Source organism: Megalops cyprinoides, chromosome 9 (assembly GCF_013368585.1).
Source record: "Megalops cyprinoides isolate fMegCyp1 chromosome 9, fMegCyp1.pri, whole genome shotgun sequence".
In the NCBI taxonomy this organism is placed as follows: domain Eukaryota; kingdom Metazoa; phylum Chordata; class Actinopteri; order Elopiformes; family Megalopidae; genus Megalops; species Megalops cyprinoides.
This window is the reverse complement of record NC_050591.1, coordinates 32,168,500-32,185,650: the sequence shown is the minus strand read 5'-3', so window position 1 is coordinate 32,185,650 and position 17,151 is coordinate 32,168,500. Positions and strand designations below refer to the sequence as shown.

The 17,151-nt window shown below is 46.9% G+C and overlaps 1 protein-coding gene across 1 annotated transcript in view; it reads left to right on the top strand.

Moving 5' to 3' along the window:
- The first annotated feature begins 513 nt into the window (after positions 1-513).
- The window catches only part of LOC118783782 (dynein heavy chain domain-containing protein 1), a 30,405-nt gene continuing 13,767 nt past the window's right edge, over positions 514-17,151 (top strand). Inside the window, exons 1-22 of the mRNA XM_036537739.1 lie at positions 514-740; positions 993-1,172; positions 1,675-1,878; positions 2,653-2,763; positions 3,099-3,255; positions 3,588-3,848; positions 4,453-4,596; positions 5,512-5,625; positions 5,849-6,092; positions 6,532-6,689; positions 7,365-7,490; positions 7,685-7,961; positions 8,795-8,922; positions 9,352-9,550; positions 9,963-10,054; positions 10,569-10,797; positions 11,050-11,175; positions 11,734-11,831; positions 12,196-13,747; positions 13,820-15,568; positions 15,977-16,106; positions 16,620-16,815. Coding sequence (XP_036393632.1) covers positions 514-740; positions 993-1,172; positions 1,675-1,878; positions 2,653-2,763; positions 3,099-3,255; positions 3,588-3,848; positions 4,453-4,596; positions 5,512-5,625; positions 5,849-6,092; positions 6,532-6,689; positions 7,365-7,490; positions 7,685-7,961; positions 8,795-8,922; positions 9,352-9,550; positions 9,963-10,054; positions 10,569-10,797; positions 11,050-11,175; positions 11,734-11,831; positions 12,196-13,747; positions 13,820-15,568; positions 15,977-16,106; positions 16,620-16,815 — 6,702 coding nt within the window. The remainder of the gene's footprint in view (positions 741-992; positions 1,173-1,674; positions 1,879-2,652; positions 2,764-3,098; positions 3,256-3,587; positions 3,849-4,452; positions 4,597-5,511; positions 5,626-5,848; positions 6,093-6,531; positions 6,690-7,364; positions 7,491-7,684; positions 7,962-8,794; positions 8,923-9,351; positions 9,551-9,962; positions 10,055-10,568; positions 10,798-11,049; positions 11,176-11,733; positions 11,832-12,195; positions 13,748-13,819; positions 15,569-15,976; positions 16,107-16,619; positions 16,816-17,151) is intronic.

Sequence of the window (17,151 nt, the reverse complement as noted above, 5' to 3'; positions counted from 1 at the left end):
ATCCATCTGGAAACTTAAAACAGTCACAACAGAGTGGGTTACAATGCTGCTAAGAGTGGCTTGTGAATTTTAAGCTATATATGGCTACAGAAACTGCAATTGAATAAAGTGAAGGAAACGACAGTCACCATAGCCTCGACTGCAAGGATTGTCATCAGACTCCCGTGGAAGCATCTCAGATAGTGTTCTGTCTTGCGTTTTACATTAAGCAGGATGGCTTGAAAGAAAGGCCTGGCATATCACTGAACGTGAATGCAAACGTATAAAGCCTCAAATTCAGTTCAAAGTGCTAATTTGCCGAGTGCTAATTTTATAGACACAAAGACAGCAATGCCTTCAACCAAGAGGGATACCAGACATAGGGCCCTCACTGTCCCAGTGCGCACAACGAGCCCTGCTGAGAAGAGTGAGCGGACAGACTTAATCAGGTCTCCTAATATGGGATCCTTACCTCAGTTACCGCTAGCAGAATCACGCAGCCGGCCTCCCTACACACGCCCAACCCCAGCCTTCATGCGTGAGCCGCGCCTGGGTCGGCCCCTCTCCGCCGGGACCCTGTCCCCTCCCCCTGCCCCCCTGTCTGTCGCGGAGCTCCCCCGCCTCGTGGCGGAGGTCGGCCCCAAAGTGGCGGAGAGGGACGCGCTGTGGTCGGAGGGGCCCCGTCTGATGGCCTCCGCACTGGGGGTCCACGTTCCTGTCGCTGCCACTCGACTCTCGTGTGAGGAGTCCACAGTGGAAAGGTGAGTGTAATATTCCATCTGTAATTTCCAAAAAATAAAAAAAAGATTTGATTAAGTTGGTGGTTCTTACATAACCTGGTGTAACCTCTATTTTGCGATGTTCCCATATCAATAACCACACATCCCTGTTGAATGTATTAATGTATTATATGCCAAATGTTGTCATATACATTTAATATTCGTATTGCGACTGCATCATTTAGACTGGAAAGGGTTAAAGAGGCGTATGTCTTTGTTGTATCCATTATCCAGTCCTGAAGATGTAGAACCACCTCCTGAGAAGTCCACTGGCACTGATACAGCACGTAAAAAGATTAGGCCCAGGCTGGAGCCACTGACAGGCATGGAAGTGGTGGAGATTTTTACGAAGAAGAAACACCTCGGAAAGCTCCAGTTTCTACACCTGAAAGCTGTGGAAGGGGGCCCTTATAGGTGACTTTAATTCATTTAATGATTTAATTTTCTGCTCGTCCTCTGTCTCTGCACGTCATGCAAACCTAAGTCAAATTTATGTCCTGTCCTAAATTTCCAACCATATCCCTGTCCCATAAAAGACGGTATTTCCAAATATTCTTACATTGAACTGTGCAAATGTTTCTGCCCCATCATTTCCCGTAAGCACTTCTTTTTTGTACTTACCTTTCAAAATATTAAACTGCCCCATTTATTAAATTTTCACTGAAGATGGCATATGAGTCTGTTTCACACACAGAAATACCTTTCACAGGTATCCACTGATACATTTTCACATTAACAAGTGTGAACATAGCACACTCGAGGTGATTACAGCCTAGTCATCATTATCTACTCTTCATGCCTGAGTGCAGTGATCACATCATGGGGCCTCTGAATAGATGGTTGCAATAGCCTCTCTTTGAGGTTAACATGTCTGATTGTCTGTCTGTAAGCCCGGCCGTGTGTCTCGCCGTCCCAGGCCCTACGACCTCCGCGTGGTCCCTCACGACCAGGCCGGGGCGGAGCACTACATCTTCTCCCCGTCCTCGGTGCTGCATGTGCGGGATGGCTGCAGCGTCGGGCACCTGACCCTGGCGGAGTGGCACCGGGAGGCCTTGCTGTGGACGCTGCTGCAGGGGGTTCCCTTCTTCAGAGACTACCGGCTGCGCAAGCCCTTCAGCCGGTGACCGCTCGCACGCTCTTACACTACTCTTACGTTACGTTACTTTATTGGCATTCAGCAGACGCTCTTATCCAGAGTGACTTACATTGGTTACAGTTTTTTCTCTAACAGTGTTATCCATTTGTACAGCTGGATATTTACTGAGGCAGGGTTAAGTACCTTGCCCAAGAGCAGCAGTGCCCAAGTGGAGAATTGAACCAGCAACCTTTTGGTCACAAGTGCGGCTCCTTATCCACTATGCTACGCTGCCACCCCGCTGTGTGTCCTTTTGGTCTAACACAGTCGTTTAAAGTCTATGGCCCATAAATTCCAATAACATGGTTTGTAGAACGCAGATATTAGCATGAAATTATATTCAGTAACTATAATTTTTTGCTGAACTCATAATTGTCTAGCAGTTTACAAAAATGAAAACAAATTGAGAATGACCTTTTTCACCATTCATAGATTCATAGATTCATAGATTTAAATACCTCTACTGCTCAGACTGTTCCCTGAATCATTGTGAGTCGGTTTAAACTGAATGTGCTTTGTCCTTATCTTTGAATAATGACTTTAAGTAAGTGGCAGTCTATTCAAACACATTTCTTTTGAATTACACTGACTGCCAAGCTCATGGTGTTCTGTAAATATTAAGCAGTGAACATTTCCATAAATTCTTTTCTCGGAGTCTAGGACAAAGAGGCCTCTTTTCTGAAATTCTGTCCGTGCTGCGCACACAGCCAGGACTGGTGCTTGTGCGGAGCTTGACATGTGCGCTGCTGCCCTCTGCAGGTGGCACAGGAATGTGCGGCAGACTGTGCTTCAGCGTTCTCGGAACATCCTGCACGGGCGGCTGCTGATGGTGGTGCCCCAGTTCAGGGAGGCCCTCCTCCATCTCTCCAGGTGCTTCCCCTTAACGTTCAGCTTTGATCTTAATCTTTTACATAAATCCATAATTTACTGTCTGACTCAGCTGTTTTCCTTGCAAATCTATTCAGATCTATTCAAACTTAAGCTATTTATTTGTTATAAAAATGCCATCTAATTTGATTTGACCTCCTTGCCAAGAGATGTCAGTTTTATGATTACTCAAAAGTTCAATGCAAATCATAACCAGCGTTTCCGGCATTGGAAGAACTTACCCTGCTGCACAGTTTAAAGCTTGGTTAACATCAGTTCTGTTTGGGTAAAGGATGTAATATGATTTGGGAGAGTAAATGTTGTCTGATGTGTTCCAGATTGATAGAGGAGCTTAAGAGTGTGCACTGGCTGCCCCAGGATGACTCCCGGACCTACACACTTGTGGATTTCCAGAGCGCCCTCTTGAGGAGGAATAAAGAAGCTCAAGAGCTGCTGAAGACGTTTCTGCAGTACCGGGCTCTTATACTGAACATGGTACGCTGCATTTATCTCTCTTTAAATCATGGGATGGAAAGAAAAGAAGTTTACACATTGCAATTAAATTTAATGAACCTGACAGCTAGAGTTTGAGTCTAAGAAGTTTGTTTTATTGCCCAACCTCAACTGCATAGTGTAATTAACACATTGTGTTTTTGGTTTCAGCAAATAACTCAAACACAGTACATTTACAGATTCAGACAGGGAAGCGAAATAGCTACAAACAAATAATCCATGAATGAAAAAGCCTTAGACTCCCTCCAGGTCTCAGACAAATGCTATTCTGTGGAGCCACCCCATAACCCCCCCCCCACCCCCGCTACCCCTAGGTGCAGGAGGACAGCTACGGGGCGCACCAGGACCTCCAGCAGAGCGTGGAGCAGAGGCAGCAGATCCATCCCAGCCACCCCAGCCAGCCCCTCCACCTGCAGCTGGCTCTGCAGAGAGACCTGAGGCAGGAGCTGGACTGGGCCAATCACACGCTGCAGCACCTGGGCAACATGGCCGCCCTCGCCGACCACATGATCGTCCAGGGCATGGTCACTGTCGTCCAGCGAGAGGTCACCTCCTTCATCAACAGCGTCATGACGGTGAGAGGACGGCAGTGGGGGCATGATGAAAGATTTAATGACCACGATGATAGAGATAACTGTGAAGTGTAGAGGATGTTCGATCGTAGGTTATACAATACAAGTAATGTAATGGTTATAGTCGTAATAGTTGTAATTGTTATTGAGTTAGTCCATATTATTATTATTATTATTATTATTAATACAATAATAATAATAGTAATAATAATAATTCTGTCCTATTTTGATTTACTTCTTGCATATGCTGCATATGTTAAACAGAACAATAAAGCAAGATATTTTCTGATATTATTCAGATAAAGAATCCTGCTCATTAACTTGTGTCCTCTGGTCAAAAGACAAGGTTCCTAAGCACAGTTCCAAATTACTGACCTGCTGCTGCAGAACAGTAGATGTAGCAGTAATATCTGAGGCCATTACTGCTGCATCTATTGGATGTGTGGATGCCAAGTAATGTCTGGATATTCCACCTCATGCACGTATCTATACCTGCATGTAAGTGTGCTCTGTCTAGGTTAGAGATTTTTCTTCCTTTGTGACTTTTGTGCCTGGCGTTTGCATTGACTGTGGCGGTAACGGTGTCCCCTTGTGCTGGTCCTGCCAGAGAGCCAGGCCTCAGCAGGGGAGCCTCTTCCAGGCGGAGCTGCTTTTCGGAGCAGATGGTCAGCTGACCTTGCTGCCTCCGATGCACCTGTTCCAGGAGACCCTGCGGGGGGTGATCCTGTCAGTGGCTGACTCTGTCCTGCAGGTGAATTCCTGCTGCACTCACAGCACATAGTCCTGCTGCACACTGCTCTGATGATTTTAAAATGACTAGTCATTTTAACTGATTTAAAACAGCAAAATCTACAAATGGGAGATGTTGGAACAGAATGGGGTACTGCACTTTAGTCAGGGATACAACAGCACTACCTTGTTTGTATGCAAATTTGTGTTTTTTAGCATTAGGACAGAGAAGAAGCCGTAGCATAAAAATAGGTAACCTATTTCAACAGACAGGAAAGGTTTCTGGTTTTACAGTTTTAACCAGTTAAATAAAATATTAGTTTTGATGTGATCACAAATACCCTGAGATTTTAGATCCAAATAGTTGCTTCATTCAACTCACCTGTTGAACCAGAGCCATCCTCATGGTGAGGGAGTTGTCCACCTGTTTTTAAGACCATCACACTTTAGGGGTGTCAGGAGAAACCCCCTCCCCAAACCATGAACTGAAACACATGGCCTCTTCTATCCTGTTTTGTCCTTGCAGGTGTTTGACTCTTGCAGTTGGTCTCCAGGATCAAAGGACTGGGTGACAGGAAGTGCTTCATTTGCCAGTGTCTCTCAGGATCTGACTGCTGATCCCAGACCAGCCTGTAGTGAAGGGGTATCTGGCACCGCTGGTGAGGCATAGGGGAGGGGCCCCTTGAGTTCCTGGTCACTTCCACTGTGGCATTACATGCTTAGTGCAGGTTGAGTTTGTACTGGTTCTTTCATTCAAACAGGCTTTAACAGAAACATGTGCCTTTGAAACAACTCAGTGTATTCCATAGCATGTTCCATGTTCCTCCAAGATCCCGGGAACAGGGAGCGGGGCACCTGCTTCACCCCCAGATTGAAATCGCTCGACATGTCGCTCCTTGGACTGATGCTGCCTAAGGTGTGTCCTCTGGGGGTGCAGGGGCGGAGACTTCGGGGACAATACCACCCCTTTTCCCTTCGGCAGCTGGAGTGGCAGCTCGGTGTCAGTGCCGGGGTACAGGAGGCCGATAGAGAGCAGGCCAGGATCACTCAGGTAATATTATCATTGTGAATGTACAGCTTCCATCAGTGTCTGGTATTAATATTGATACATTTGTTCCCTGTTTCAATATTGTGAAATTTCTTGTCAACCTTGACCATACTTAAAACACTGTTCCATGTTTATATTCACACTACCTAATATTGCTGGAGGAATCAGTGTTATCAGGATCTGGAACATGTAATGGCCATATGGTCCCCCACTCCTACTTGGGCAGGAGGCCCTGCTGGAGGTCCAGAGGCTGTGTGAGGGGTACTCCTGGCTGGTGGATGTCCACCTGGTCTGCAGTCAGTGGAGCTCAGACAGCCTGGAGACCATGAGGGGCTGGCCATCTCAGCGTTACCATGAGCACATCCAGAAGGTGCGGGCCTGGGCAGAGAGAGTCCGATCAGTGCCTGCCTCTGTGACCACCTCCAACAGGCTGATCACCATCCACTGTTCCCACATCCAGGAGAAAATAGGTGAGTAAGTCTGTGCACATTTATGTGTCTGTGCTTGAGTGCACGTACATGTGTAGGCAGCAGTGTGGCATAGTGGTAAGCAGCAGGGCACGTAGCCAAAACGTTGCTGGTTTGGTTCCCTGCTGTTGTACCCTTGGGCCAAGGTACTTAACCCACAATTACCTCAGTAAATATCCACCTGTATAAGTGGGTAAAACTGTAACCTATGTAAGTCCCTCTGGATAAGAGCATGTGCTAAATGATAATAATGTAATGTAATAATGTGCACTAGAAACTGAAAACAAAGGGATAGACCTTGGTTGGTCATATCAAACACATGCACCAGGCAGATTGCCTGTCTTTGGCTGGTGTATAAACTAGTGTAATTTTTTTTTGTGGAGCAGCTCTAGGTGCCCTTTAATGTTTATGTTGTTGTTTAATAAATGTCTCTGTTTGGCAGGTCCGCTCCTCTCCTCTGTGGAGCAGGACGCTCTGACCCTACTGGCCAGGGAGCTGCAGCAGCGGTCAGAGAGCTTAGCGTCGGAGCTGAAGAAGGCCTTGGACTGGCTGTGGGCAGAACCCAGCGACTTGCATGAGTTCTCTCAATACGCTGACAGGGTACTGGGCCCATCTCTCGCTTACCATTTCCATTTCGTACCTTTTGTTAATACGCTGTTGCAAGAATTTCATGTGACTGTCGTGTATTTTATGTATTTATTGAAATTCTTTAGTCTATATGGTCATTCCAAGCCAATAACATTTTGAATAATTAAAAAAAAATTCTATTTGTCTGACAAAGGATTTTAGCTGTTCAAACTAAAGTTTATGGAAAGAAAGTTTTAATGACTTTTAATAACTTTTAATAATTTATTTTTGACTAAAATGTCAGGTAGAGCACTTTGAATTCTAAGCTGCTGAAACCAGATGTATTATTCTAGATAAATAATAAATAGTGATAAATGCAGCTGCTTGGCCGTTAAATGGATTTTAAATTGCAGCCATGAATCACAGTGTTTTTCCTCTTGTTCCAACCCTGAGACTTAAGGATACTCTCAATGGCTTTCTCCAGACTTTGAGCAGACCTTGCAAAAGGATAAATGACTGAGAATGTGTTTGGATGGCCAAAAAAAATGAGAAATAAAGAGCAATTACACCCCTCCCCATCCTACCAAATCATACTCTCACTTGGTTTTATTCATTGCTGTTTAACTTCCTTCACCTGTCGCATCGTTCATAACACCCTGAGTTTCCCCTATCTCTGCCTCACTGTCTCTTCTCACTTCCCTCCCTCAGGTGAAGCAGTATGAGAGGATGTCAGGTGATCTGCAGGACCAGCACACGTACCTGCAGTCTCTCCAGGAGACCATCTGCGTCAACTACAGGCACCTGAGCGCAGAGGAAGTAGCGATGGAGGCACAGGTGAGCGTTCAGGCCTCCAGCTTCCTGCTTCATACAAACCCATTTTTATGCCTGTCTGATGGACCTTAAATGTTAGTGTTCGTGTCAATATTTCTGTGAGCTCTTTGCTTGCTTTGTCCCTCTGCATAACGCCTGTTTGTGTGTGTCTGTACTGCTGTGGTGAAGTTGTACGTGATTTGTCTGTACACACACAGGTGGTGAACCTCTGGGACCACTTTGTGCCACTGCTGAGGAGAGCTGGGGAGACGGTTAGCCAGCGGCTGCCCTCTATGGTGGACACCCTGGAGAGTACCTTCTCCTCTCTGGTCCAGGAGCTGCGGGGCCTGGTGTCCAAGGCCACCTCCGGCCCCTATGTGGACCCTTCCCAGAAGGCCACCCTCACGGTGGCCCAGCTCACGTCCATGTGCGGGAAGTTCAGGAAGACCGCTGCACAGCTGGAGGAGCTGAGCGGAATTAGCGCAAATCTAAGAGGTCAGAAAGGTGGGGGCTGCGTTGCCTGGGTGGACCAGAGAGGGCTGTAGTGTTAGCCAGGAGCGTTAGCTTTAGCATGGAGCTATATGTGCTTTCACAGTTACTTTGAGGCTGAATGCTGTTTGAAATTCTGTTTGCAGTTTTGTTTGATTTTGGACAATGACATAGCCAATTATTTCAGCAGCGCATCAGAAACTGAGAAAAATGTGCATATCAGACTAAATTAGCTAATTAATCAAAAAAAAATACAGCAAAATAACAGAAGAGTTACACCCAGCTGGCTGCTTACTAAAAATGTTTTGTTTTATTTAGCTGACTGCATCATCAGAGCTGTGTTAACTCTGAGATGTGATGCAGAGGAAGAGGCAGCTCAGTAAAGGCAACAAGAAATGAGTCCTGAGGGTCATAGAAGGATAGCCTTGTTTACATCTCTTACTACACAGGGATCTTTCATTAGCAGCGGTGAACGCTGCCCACGTGTGAATGTGACAAAAATAGACTGAATATAAACTGATTTAGCATTAAAGCTAATACTAAAACTAAAGCTTAAATGTCTGAGTCATGATGGTCCTCACATGAAGCCCTTTAGAATTTTGACAATGTATGGTAAGGTTTTCTATGGATTGTTTTAATAGGGTTTTGCAGTCAAAGCCTAAAGTAGAGCCCACCTCTGCAGAGATAAGATGGTGACACACAGACAGAAGGCATTCTTGAAGCTCTGTCTTTCTTCTAAAAACTAATTGGATCCATTTTGATTTGTATTTATTTTGTCATGTTAAGATGACAGAAAGTGTGTACATGTTGTGTACCTAATACCTCCTCTGTCTCCTTAGGAAAGGGCCTGGATTTGTCATTAGTGGATGAAGAGAGGCAGAAGCTGGAAGCTCGCAAAGGATTATGGGAGCTGTTAAGTGTGTCCACCACTCAGATCCAGGAGTGGAGTCAGCTGTCTTTCAGCAAGGTGAGGATGGGGTACAAGAAATCACGTCCAGCAGCAAACTCATACAAGAACAAATACAGGGCTTTCATATTGTGAGTAACATTGAAAATGATAAGAAAGTACCCTACACAGATTTACCAAAAGGGGCAATCGTATTGTTTATTACTGACGATAATATAATGTAGTAGGAAGCAAGTGTTAAAACAAACTGATCAAATTATTAATAGTGAGCAATATGTAAGCAAAAGTGAAAAAGGTTACATGTAATTGTTGACAATATTTTAGTGATAAACACACATACTGCTCTTTTCTTTAGTCTGACAGTAAGTTCACAAATAATTTGTTGATTAAATAGAATATCAGTGTATGCCGTATTCAGTGTTAAATGTAAAAATCTCAAGACATTTGTCTCAAGACATTGGATCGCTGACTTCTGCCCCCTGGTGGTAGTTTGTGGTGCTCCACGCTCAGGAGAAAATGGCTGAGTGGCTGCAGCAGGCTGTGGTGCTGGAAAGGACCCTCCTTCCATGTGACGCAGTTCTGAAGCAGACCCTGCAGCTGCTGGAGGGCTTCAGTCAGCAGCTGCCTCTGCTGGCTGAACTCAGCAGCCCTCTGCTCAGACACAAGCACTGGAGGGCCATCTTCAAAGGTCAGAGTGCAGTCAGGGTGACCAAACGATCACACTAGTGAGACAAGTATAGACACACTCGCAGACACTGGCACACGGACAAGGTACGGGTAAGGGCAACATGCATAGGTGTGGAAACATCTCACACACTGCATCTATTAATTACATTATTTTTTGTTTTATAGTATAGTATAGTCTAGTTTTTATAGCCTGCATATATTTCCAGGGCTAGTCATTTTGCCTTAAAGACATTTTTACTTTCCAGGCATGTTGTTTTATATGTTCAGTACAGAAGTGTATTTGCAGTACTTAACTTTGGGGTTCAGTCGCAGTGTCCTGTCCATGTTTACCCCCTTAATGCTTCTGTCATGAACACAGAGCCCCCAACCCCTCCACACAGCCTCTCCATGCTTCCCTCATCTTCTCTCTGCAGGCATGGGGCTGTCGTACGCCCCAGAGTGGAACCTTACTGTCGCAGACCTTATATCCAAAAAACTACCGGACCACTGGAACATGATAAGCAAGGTGAGAGTAGCATTGGGCGGCAGTACAGCATAGTGGCAAGGAGCAGGGCTCATAACCAAAAGGTTGCTGGTTTGATTCCCTGCTGGGCCGCTGCTACCCTTGGGCAAAGTATTTAACCAAGAGTTGCCTCAGTAAATATCCAACTGTATAAATGGGTAACATTTAAATTTGTAATCTATGTAAGTCGCCCTGGATTAGAGCATCTGCTAAATGGCAATAATATACTGTAATGTAAGGAGAAGAGCAGGGTTCACAGTCCAGTCCTAGTGTTCTGATGCTGGAGAGCTCTTTAAACCCCAATTCAACATTTCTTCTATCTGAGTAGTGCTACCCATTAAGACCAGCTGAGTTCCTTCTCTCCTTTTTATCTTTTCTTATTGTGCTACCAGTTTCCATGATTTTCTCTCATTTGAACAGCATTGCATTAAATGTTAAACTCCACCAAAGAGATACATTGTGCTTCACACCTTACCAAAACACCGTAGGCGACATGACGTCATACATTCCTCTGCAGGTCTGCCAGGAGGCGAAGTCCGAGGCAGATGTGGAGCAGGCGTTCCGAAAGCTGCAGCTCATCTGGGAAGGGACACTTTTCCGCCTGGCAAACTTCATCCTGACCGTGTGGCAGGATGAGAGCCTGCAGCCGGGGTCAGCGTACAGGAGGGCTCCCTCCAGTGGCCATGTGAGGAAGCGCAGTGCCCGTGTGCAGCGTTCTCGTGACAGTGGCACCTTCACTGTCATTGGTGAGGAGGACGTGGGGGCGGAGGGGGGCATAGGGGTCCCAACCATGAATCAAATGTACTTCATCACATTTGATCCACATATAAGACAAGGTATTTTAATGCCATATTATATTTAGAGTTTATATTAGTGTCCACTTCATATTTCGCACTTCTCTCATAATTTATGTATATGTCTGTATGGTTTTATTATAGGTACAGGAATAACAGCAGTAGTGATCCTCTCTCTTTACACTTACTCTCTTCATCTCCCAGGGCTGGAGACCCTACAGGCTCAGACAGAGGACAGCGTAATGACCCTCTCCAGCCTGCTGTCATCACCCCATGTGACTGAGCTTAGACAGGAGGTGGAGCACTGGGTTCAGCGGATCCAGGAGCTCGGTACTGTATACTGTAGACTAACGGACAATTCACGAGGAGTTGCTGAAATTTTATGGTGACTTGGGGGTGTAGCTTGGATAGGCTTTACAGCCTAGATTTATAGTGAGATACTTTAAATCAGGAGGGATGCAATGCCCTGGTTTCTGTGGTTGCAAAAATATATGACCATGTATTGTATGTCTGGAGAGAGCATAATTAAATATCAGGCCGCTATTTTTTAATACCCAATGAAAACGGCAAAATAAAGCAGTAGATCTATATTTGTGTACACAATCTGGCATCTGTATATTTATATAATATTCTGACGCTTGTTATGAGTTTTGTGAAATGTAGCCTGGGTGGATTTCATGGCTAGTGTATATATCCAAGCTATGTTTACTTCCATTTATGTTACAATGGAGAGCTCACAGATTGTCTGAAGACAACTGCATCATATAGAAGCAGTTGCAGCTTTCCATACCTATCCTGAAGACCTTGTTGTGCTTTGCATAAACATTTCTTTTAATCATAATTTTGTGTTGATTTGACATATTCAGTTTTTCTTTCTGAACCATGCAGAGAAACTGCTGGGCTTCTGGCAAAGGTACCAGCTGAAATGGGTCTTTCTGAGCAAGGTGTTTCATGAGTCAGGAGTCATGATTCAGAAACCAGAGCTGGTGAGTTATAACTGGCCATTAAAAATGTATCTGTGTGATTGTTCTCTTCTTTATCAGCCATTTGAGGGAATTTGGACCATTTTCTTTGTACTGTTGAAATTGGACAGGCGGCTTTTTCACTTTTTTCATTTATATTCTTCACTTTATTTTCATTATATTTAGTTATTAATGTTGAAGATGTAGTTAAAAATAATCTTTCATGCGGTGAACCTTTTGTGTTTAGCTGTACTTGGAATATTTGTATTGCCTGGAGCGGCATGCTCAAACCAGTGGCTGAAATATTGACTGAATAGTTGCATGGTCCCAGGCGTCATCCATAGCTCACAGGATAAGCAGGCTTGTCTGTGATGTTCTTCCCTTACAGTTCCAGACATTCTGTCCGGTGGATGAGACGTACCGGGAGGTGGTTCAGGCTATGAAAGGCGACCCACGTGTTCTGAACTTTGTGCAGCTGGGAGAGAGCGAGGAGACGCACGGCCGTGTCCACGGGCGGAGTCTACATGTCCTCCTTAGTGAGGGGCTGTCCACCATGGAGGGCATATCCGAACAGCTGCTGCACCTCCTGGACTCCCCTCGCAGGGAATTCCCCCGGCTCTGCTTCCTCAGTGACAGGGAGGTCACGGAGCTCCTCTCTCTTAACCCCACACCCTCTGACCTGCTGCGGACAGTGCGAAAGTGCTTCCGGGGGGTGCATCGGCTAGACATCGACAGCGACAGAAACAAGTCCCCTGACCTTGATGAAACTGACCTCTCTGATGCTCAGCAGAGGGTGTGCGGTGTGGTGGGGGGCCTTGGGGAAAAGATCCCCTTCCTTTGCCCCCTGGAGCCCAGCTCTGACTCCCTGGCCTGGCTGAAGCAGCTGGAGCAGCGGCTCCACTCTGCCATGTTGCGGCTCATGAAAGAATGTGCTGTAGCCCGACAGCTCGCCCAGGGCCAGAAGGAGAACCAGAACCAAAGTCTGGACCAGACCCAGACCCAGAACCAGGACCAAGATGAAAAGATCGAGGACACCCCCCAGTGCCCCTTGTCTCCTTCATGCTCCAGTGAGGTGGATGGTGTAAAGGATGTGAGGGAGGTAGAAGAGCCACCTTCTTCATGGAGCTACATTTCTGGTTTCCCTCTACAGTGCCTCCTGGTGGTAGAAGAGGCTCAGTGGTGCAGAGAAGTCCAACAGGCTTTCCTGGACCCAGTACCGGCTAAGCGGGTCTGTCTAAAAGAGCACTACGCCACCAAGCTCCAGACCCTGTGCCAGCTGGTCCAGGAGCAGTCTATGGGCTGCAGAGGGCAGTCGCTGGAGTCCCATCATACAGTGACTGTGCTGCATGCTATGGTGCTGCTCTCCATCAAGCACATGCATCAGTTCTCTGGGCTCATGGAAGTGAAGGGTGACCTGGAGTCCTCTTTTGAGTGGCACCGGATGATGAAGTACCACTTGAGCATTAATGACCAAAGTGGTCATAGCCACCTGACTGCAGTTTCTGAAAGTAATGACCCCTCCTGCTTTGTTGACATCCTGGGCTCCCATTTGCCTTATGGTTATGAATACTTAGGACCAGAGCACTGGATGATGGTCAACACTCCCTCCTCAGATCGAGCGATTCTTGGGATCCTCCTGGCTCTCACCTGTTACAGGTGCGGTTTCGTCAGGGGGCCATGTATGTCTGGAAAAGGGAAGACTGTGGTATACCTAGGGCAAGCCCTTGGCCGACAGGTAGTAACCCTGCACTGTTGCCGAGAGATGAGCCCCAGCATTGTACTGCAGATGTTGGTTGGTGCCCTGCAGACTGGAGTGTGGCTGGTTTTAGACTCTGTGAACTCCATGACCCAGGGAGCACTGTCTCTCCTGGGACAGCACCTCTCTGAAATTCATCACTCCCTCTCCTCTCTACTCAATGTTATCCAACCCCAACGGCAAGGTGGCGAGCTCCAGACCAAGCATTGTACTCATTTATCCTCTCAAAATGATGATTTTATGTCTACACCCAAAGGCAGCAACAAAGGTTGCACAAAATTTGACAAGGTGCAGATATCGTTGGCCGGGAAAACAATTATGGCCAAATCTGGCTATGGTTGCATACTTATATCATCGGCTGGGTACACAGCTGAGGTACCAGAGAACCTGCGGGTTGCCACCAGGCCCATATCACTGGTCCAGCCTGACTACAAGGTCATGGCTGAGGTAACCCTGACTGCCCTGGGCTTCTCAGAGGCCGGCTCTGTGAGCCACCGCTTACTCTCTCTCTTCAGCTTGGCCAAGGATTCAGGCTGCCTCCCTGAATGTGTTAGCGGTGGCTCAACTTCATGGCTAGTGTTTCTGAACAAACTAATTGCTGCTGCTAGGATGTACCTGCACCACACACATAGAGGAGAACCAGCTGGCAAGGACAAGGTGGTGAAGGGGGATCTGGAGAGACAGAGGCAGCTGCTCGATATGGTTCTGAGAGCACCCGAGGGATCAGAGGGTGGAGCTCAAGGCGTCCGGTCAGACTGCTTCAAACGCACCAATCAGTGTGCTGCCATTCTGCAAGCAATAGCTGAGGAGCAAGCGATCATCAAAGGTGTGACGTCGGTTGTACTGTCAGCCATCACCAACCACAGCAAGGCCAGCCACTTCCAAGCCATCTTTGAGGAAGTCTTTCAGGCTGCCCGCTGCACTCCTTATGCCCTGCAAGGAGGAGAGGAGGTAGAAGAGGCCACCCTGAAGGAAGCCATGGTGGAGGAGCTCCAGGAGACTGGGCTCCACCCTAATCCTTGCATGCTTTCCAGTGCTCTGTCGCTGTACCACTCAATGAAGCTTTCCCGAGCCGTGGTTCTGATCGGACCTGCAGGGAGTGGAAAGACAGCCTGCCACCAAGCTCTGGCTGGAGCGCTCAGGAAGCTGGCATCCAGGGCTGTGGAGGACGGGTTTGTCCAGCCTCCCTGTAGTATGGATAAAGGCACAGACAGGGACACCCTCTCTCCAGTCCTCACCTGGAGCTCAGTTGACACAGTGGTGATTTTCCCCAACACCTTGTCAGATGAAGAACTCTGGGGCAGCTACCATGGGCAGCCGAGTTCCTGGTGGGATGGAGCCCTAACAAAAGTACTGAGAGACTCAGAGCCCCATGACATCGCTACCTCTGAGTCCTCCACCTCTGATTGCTCCACCAACAACTCCTCCATCCCAGACTCCTCCCAGAGGCAGAAGAGGAATCGTCAGATGTCAAAGATGAAGTGGCTGGTGCTGGACGGGGAGCCCTTGGGTCGACCCAGCTGGCTGGACCGCCTCAGTACCCTCTGTAACCCTGAGGACCCATCCCTGTGTCTCCCCACTGGGGAAAAAGTGCACCTGTGGGGCAGAGAGCTGAAAATTTTGATCGAGGCGGTCGACCTGGAGGACGCATCCCCATCAGTAGTCACACGCTGTGGCCTGGTGTACCACTCTGTGAAGGAGCTGTGGAGTGATGTTTGGAAAGCGGAGCTGGGAACCCTGAGCAGGGATCCAGCATTGGACCAGTGGCCCCTGAATCTGTGGAGCCGGCTGGCAGAGGACCTGTTTCCCAGCACCCTAACTTTCCTCAGGCAGAATATGCTCAGCCCCGTCCTTCCCCAGAGAGGGGCAAGAGCCAGCCAATCAACCGATGAGGTCTCATACGGGGTTCAGGAAGTAATGTCATTCATCAGGATCTTCCATGCTCTGCTAGAACAGTTTGGGAAGAGCAAGCTGAAAGCCTCACCTAAGCACACTGACAAAACGGGTAACTCCAGTTATATTTGTAATTAGTACTACTGAATTATTATGAATGGATAATGACCCTAGTTAGCCCAGTGTCTACATTTTGTCTGGCTTGTTTGTTTTTTCTTTCTGTATCGAAGTCTCAGGGTCTCTGAAAAAATACTTGTAGGTATAAATTTCAATAAGGATTGATGAACCAGTGTCCATTAGTATATTGTAATTTCACCTCCCTGATTTTACCAGTAAAGGTTATAACCATGGAACATCAGAGGGGAGTTGTGGACGGGTGGACAATAACAGAGTCATAGTGGGAGTGGCTAGGGGAGTGGAAAAATACAAGGTTTTGAAGTAGAGCATGTAAGTACAGTGTCAGTGTATCACTGAATCCTAGTTATTACCACTTCCTGTTATTCTCACCTTGTGCTAACAGAGGGGACCCCCAGTGTCTGTCAGCACCCCCCTTTGGACCCCTTGATCCCCTCAGCCCTGCAGGAGCAACGTGCTAGGAATGTATTTGTGATGGCTTACATCTGGGGCTTTGGTGGACACCTGCATCCCAGGTACTGTCAGGGATTCTGACTTCTGTAGAGGTTTGTTTCACTAGGTGCTGTATCATCTATTCAGTTCTGAATGGTTTCCTGTTTGATATGAGGAAAATGCTTCTATACACTGTAACCTGTTGTTTCTCCACTGGGTTTGTGTTTGATAAGAATACTTTTTTGGAAACTAGAAAAACAAAACCCAGGACATTAATATCCCTGTAATTCCCAGTGTCCCTAAATACCCCCAAAGCACTGTACAAATAAGCAGAATTCACATGGAAGGGATATTTATTATATTATTATTATTATTATTATTATTATTAATATTTATTTCAGTGTTTCTCATCAAAAGAGTGATGATGCAAACACATGATGCAAAAATGGGGCGAACCCACCTTTAAACTTAATTAATTTTCCTGAACCTATTTTTAATTTGTTTTACATGATTTAACAAATTTTATGATGGGTAGGGTTCAGAGGTTCATTCAGAGCTTCGGCAGGGTTTAATGCTGCTCTGTGGGCTCCCTTCAGGCACTGGCCGCAGTTTGACGGGTTCGCCCGCAAAGCGCTGCACGAGAGCCGTTACAGGGTGGTGCTGCCGGCAGAAGGCTTAGTGTTTGAGCACCTCGTCCATCTCAGCGAGGGGCCACTGGGGGACACGTGTAGCGGAACCAATAACAGGCTTCAGAATGGGGGTCTCCAGGTGTCCTACACCACCATCCCACAGGTCTGTGTTCCCCAAGCCTAACAGCCTCATGGTAAACTATGAAGTATGTGTTAAAACAGGCTTCTCCCCATTAGGTTTGTCACTGTCACTGTCGTTGCCTCTGTGCTGGAAAGTGCAGGAACTAGCGAGATCGTTTCAGAACACAAACCCCATAGCTGAACAAGATCGTATCACTATTTCAGCAACGCTTATGTCAGACTGGTTTCTATCATTCCGCCTGCACCTTGTTTGTTATTGCCATCAATCCCTCTTACCAAACAGCTAATGCAGTTCCCCTGCATGCATTGTGACCTCATCCCACTGTCCCCGAGTGACCTCTTGCAGACCTGTCCGTCT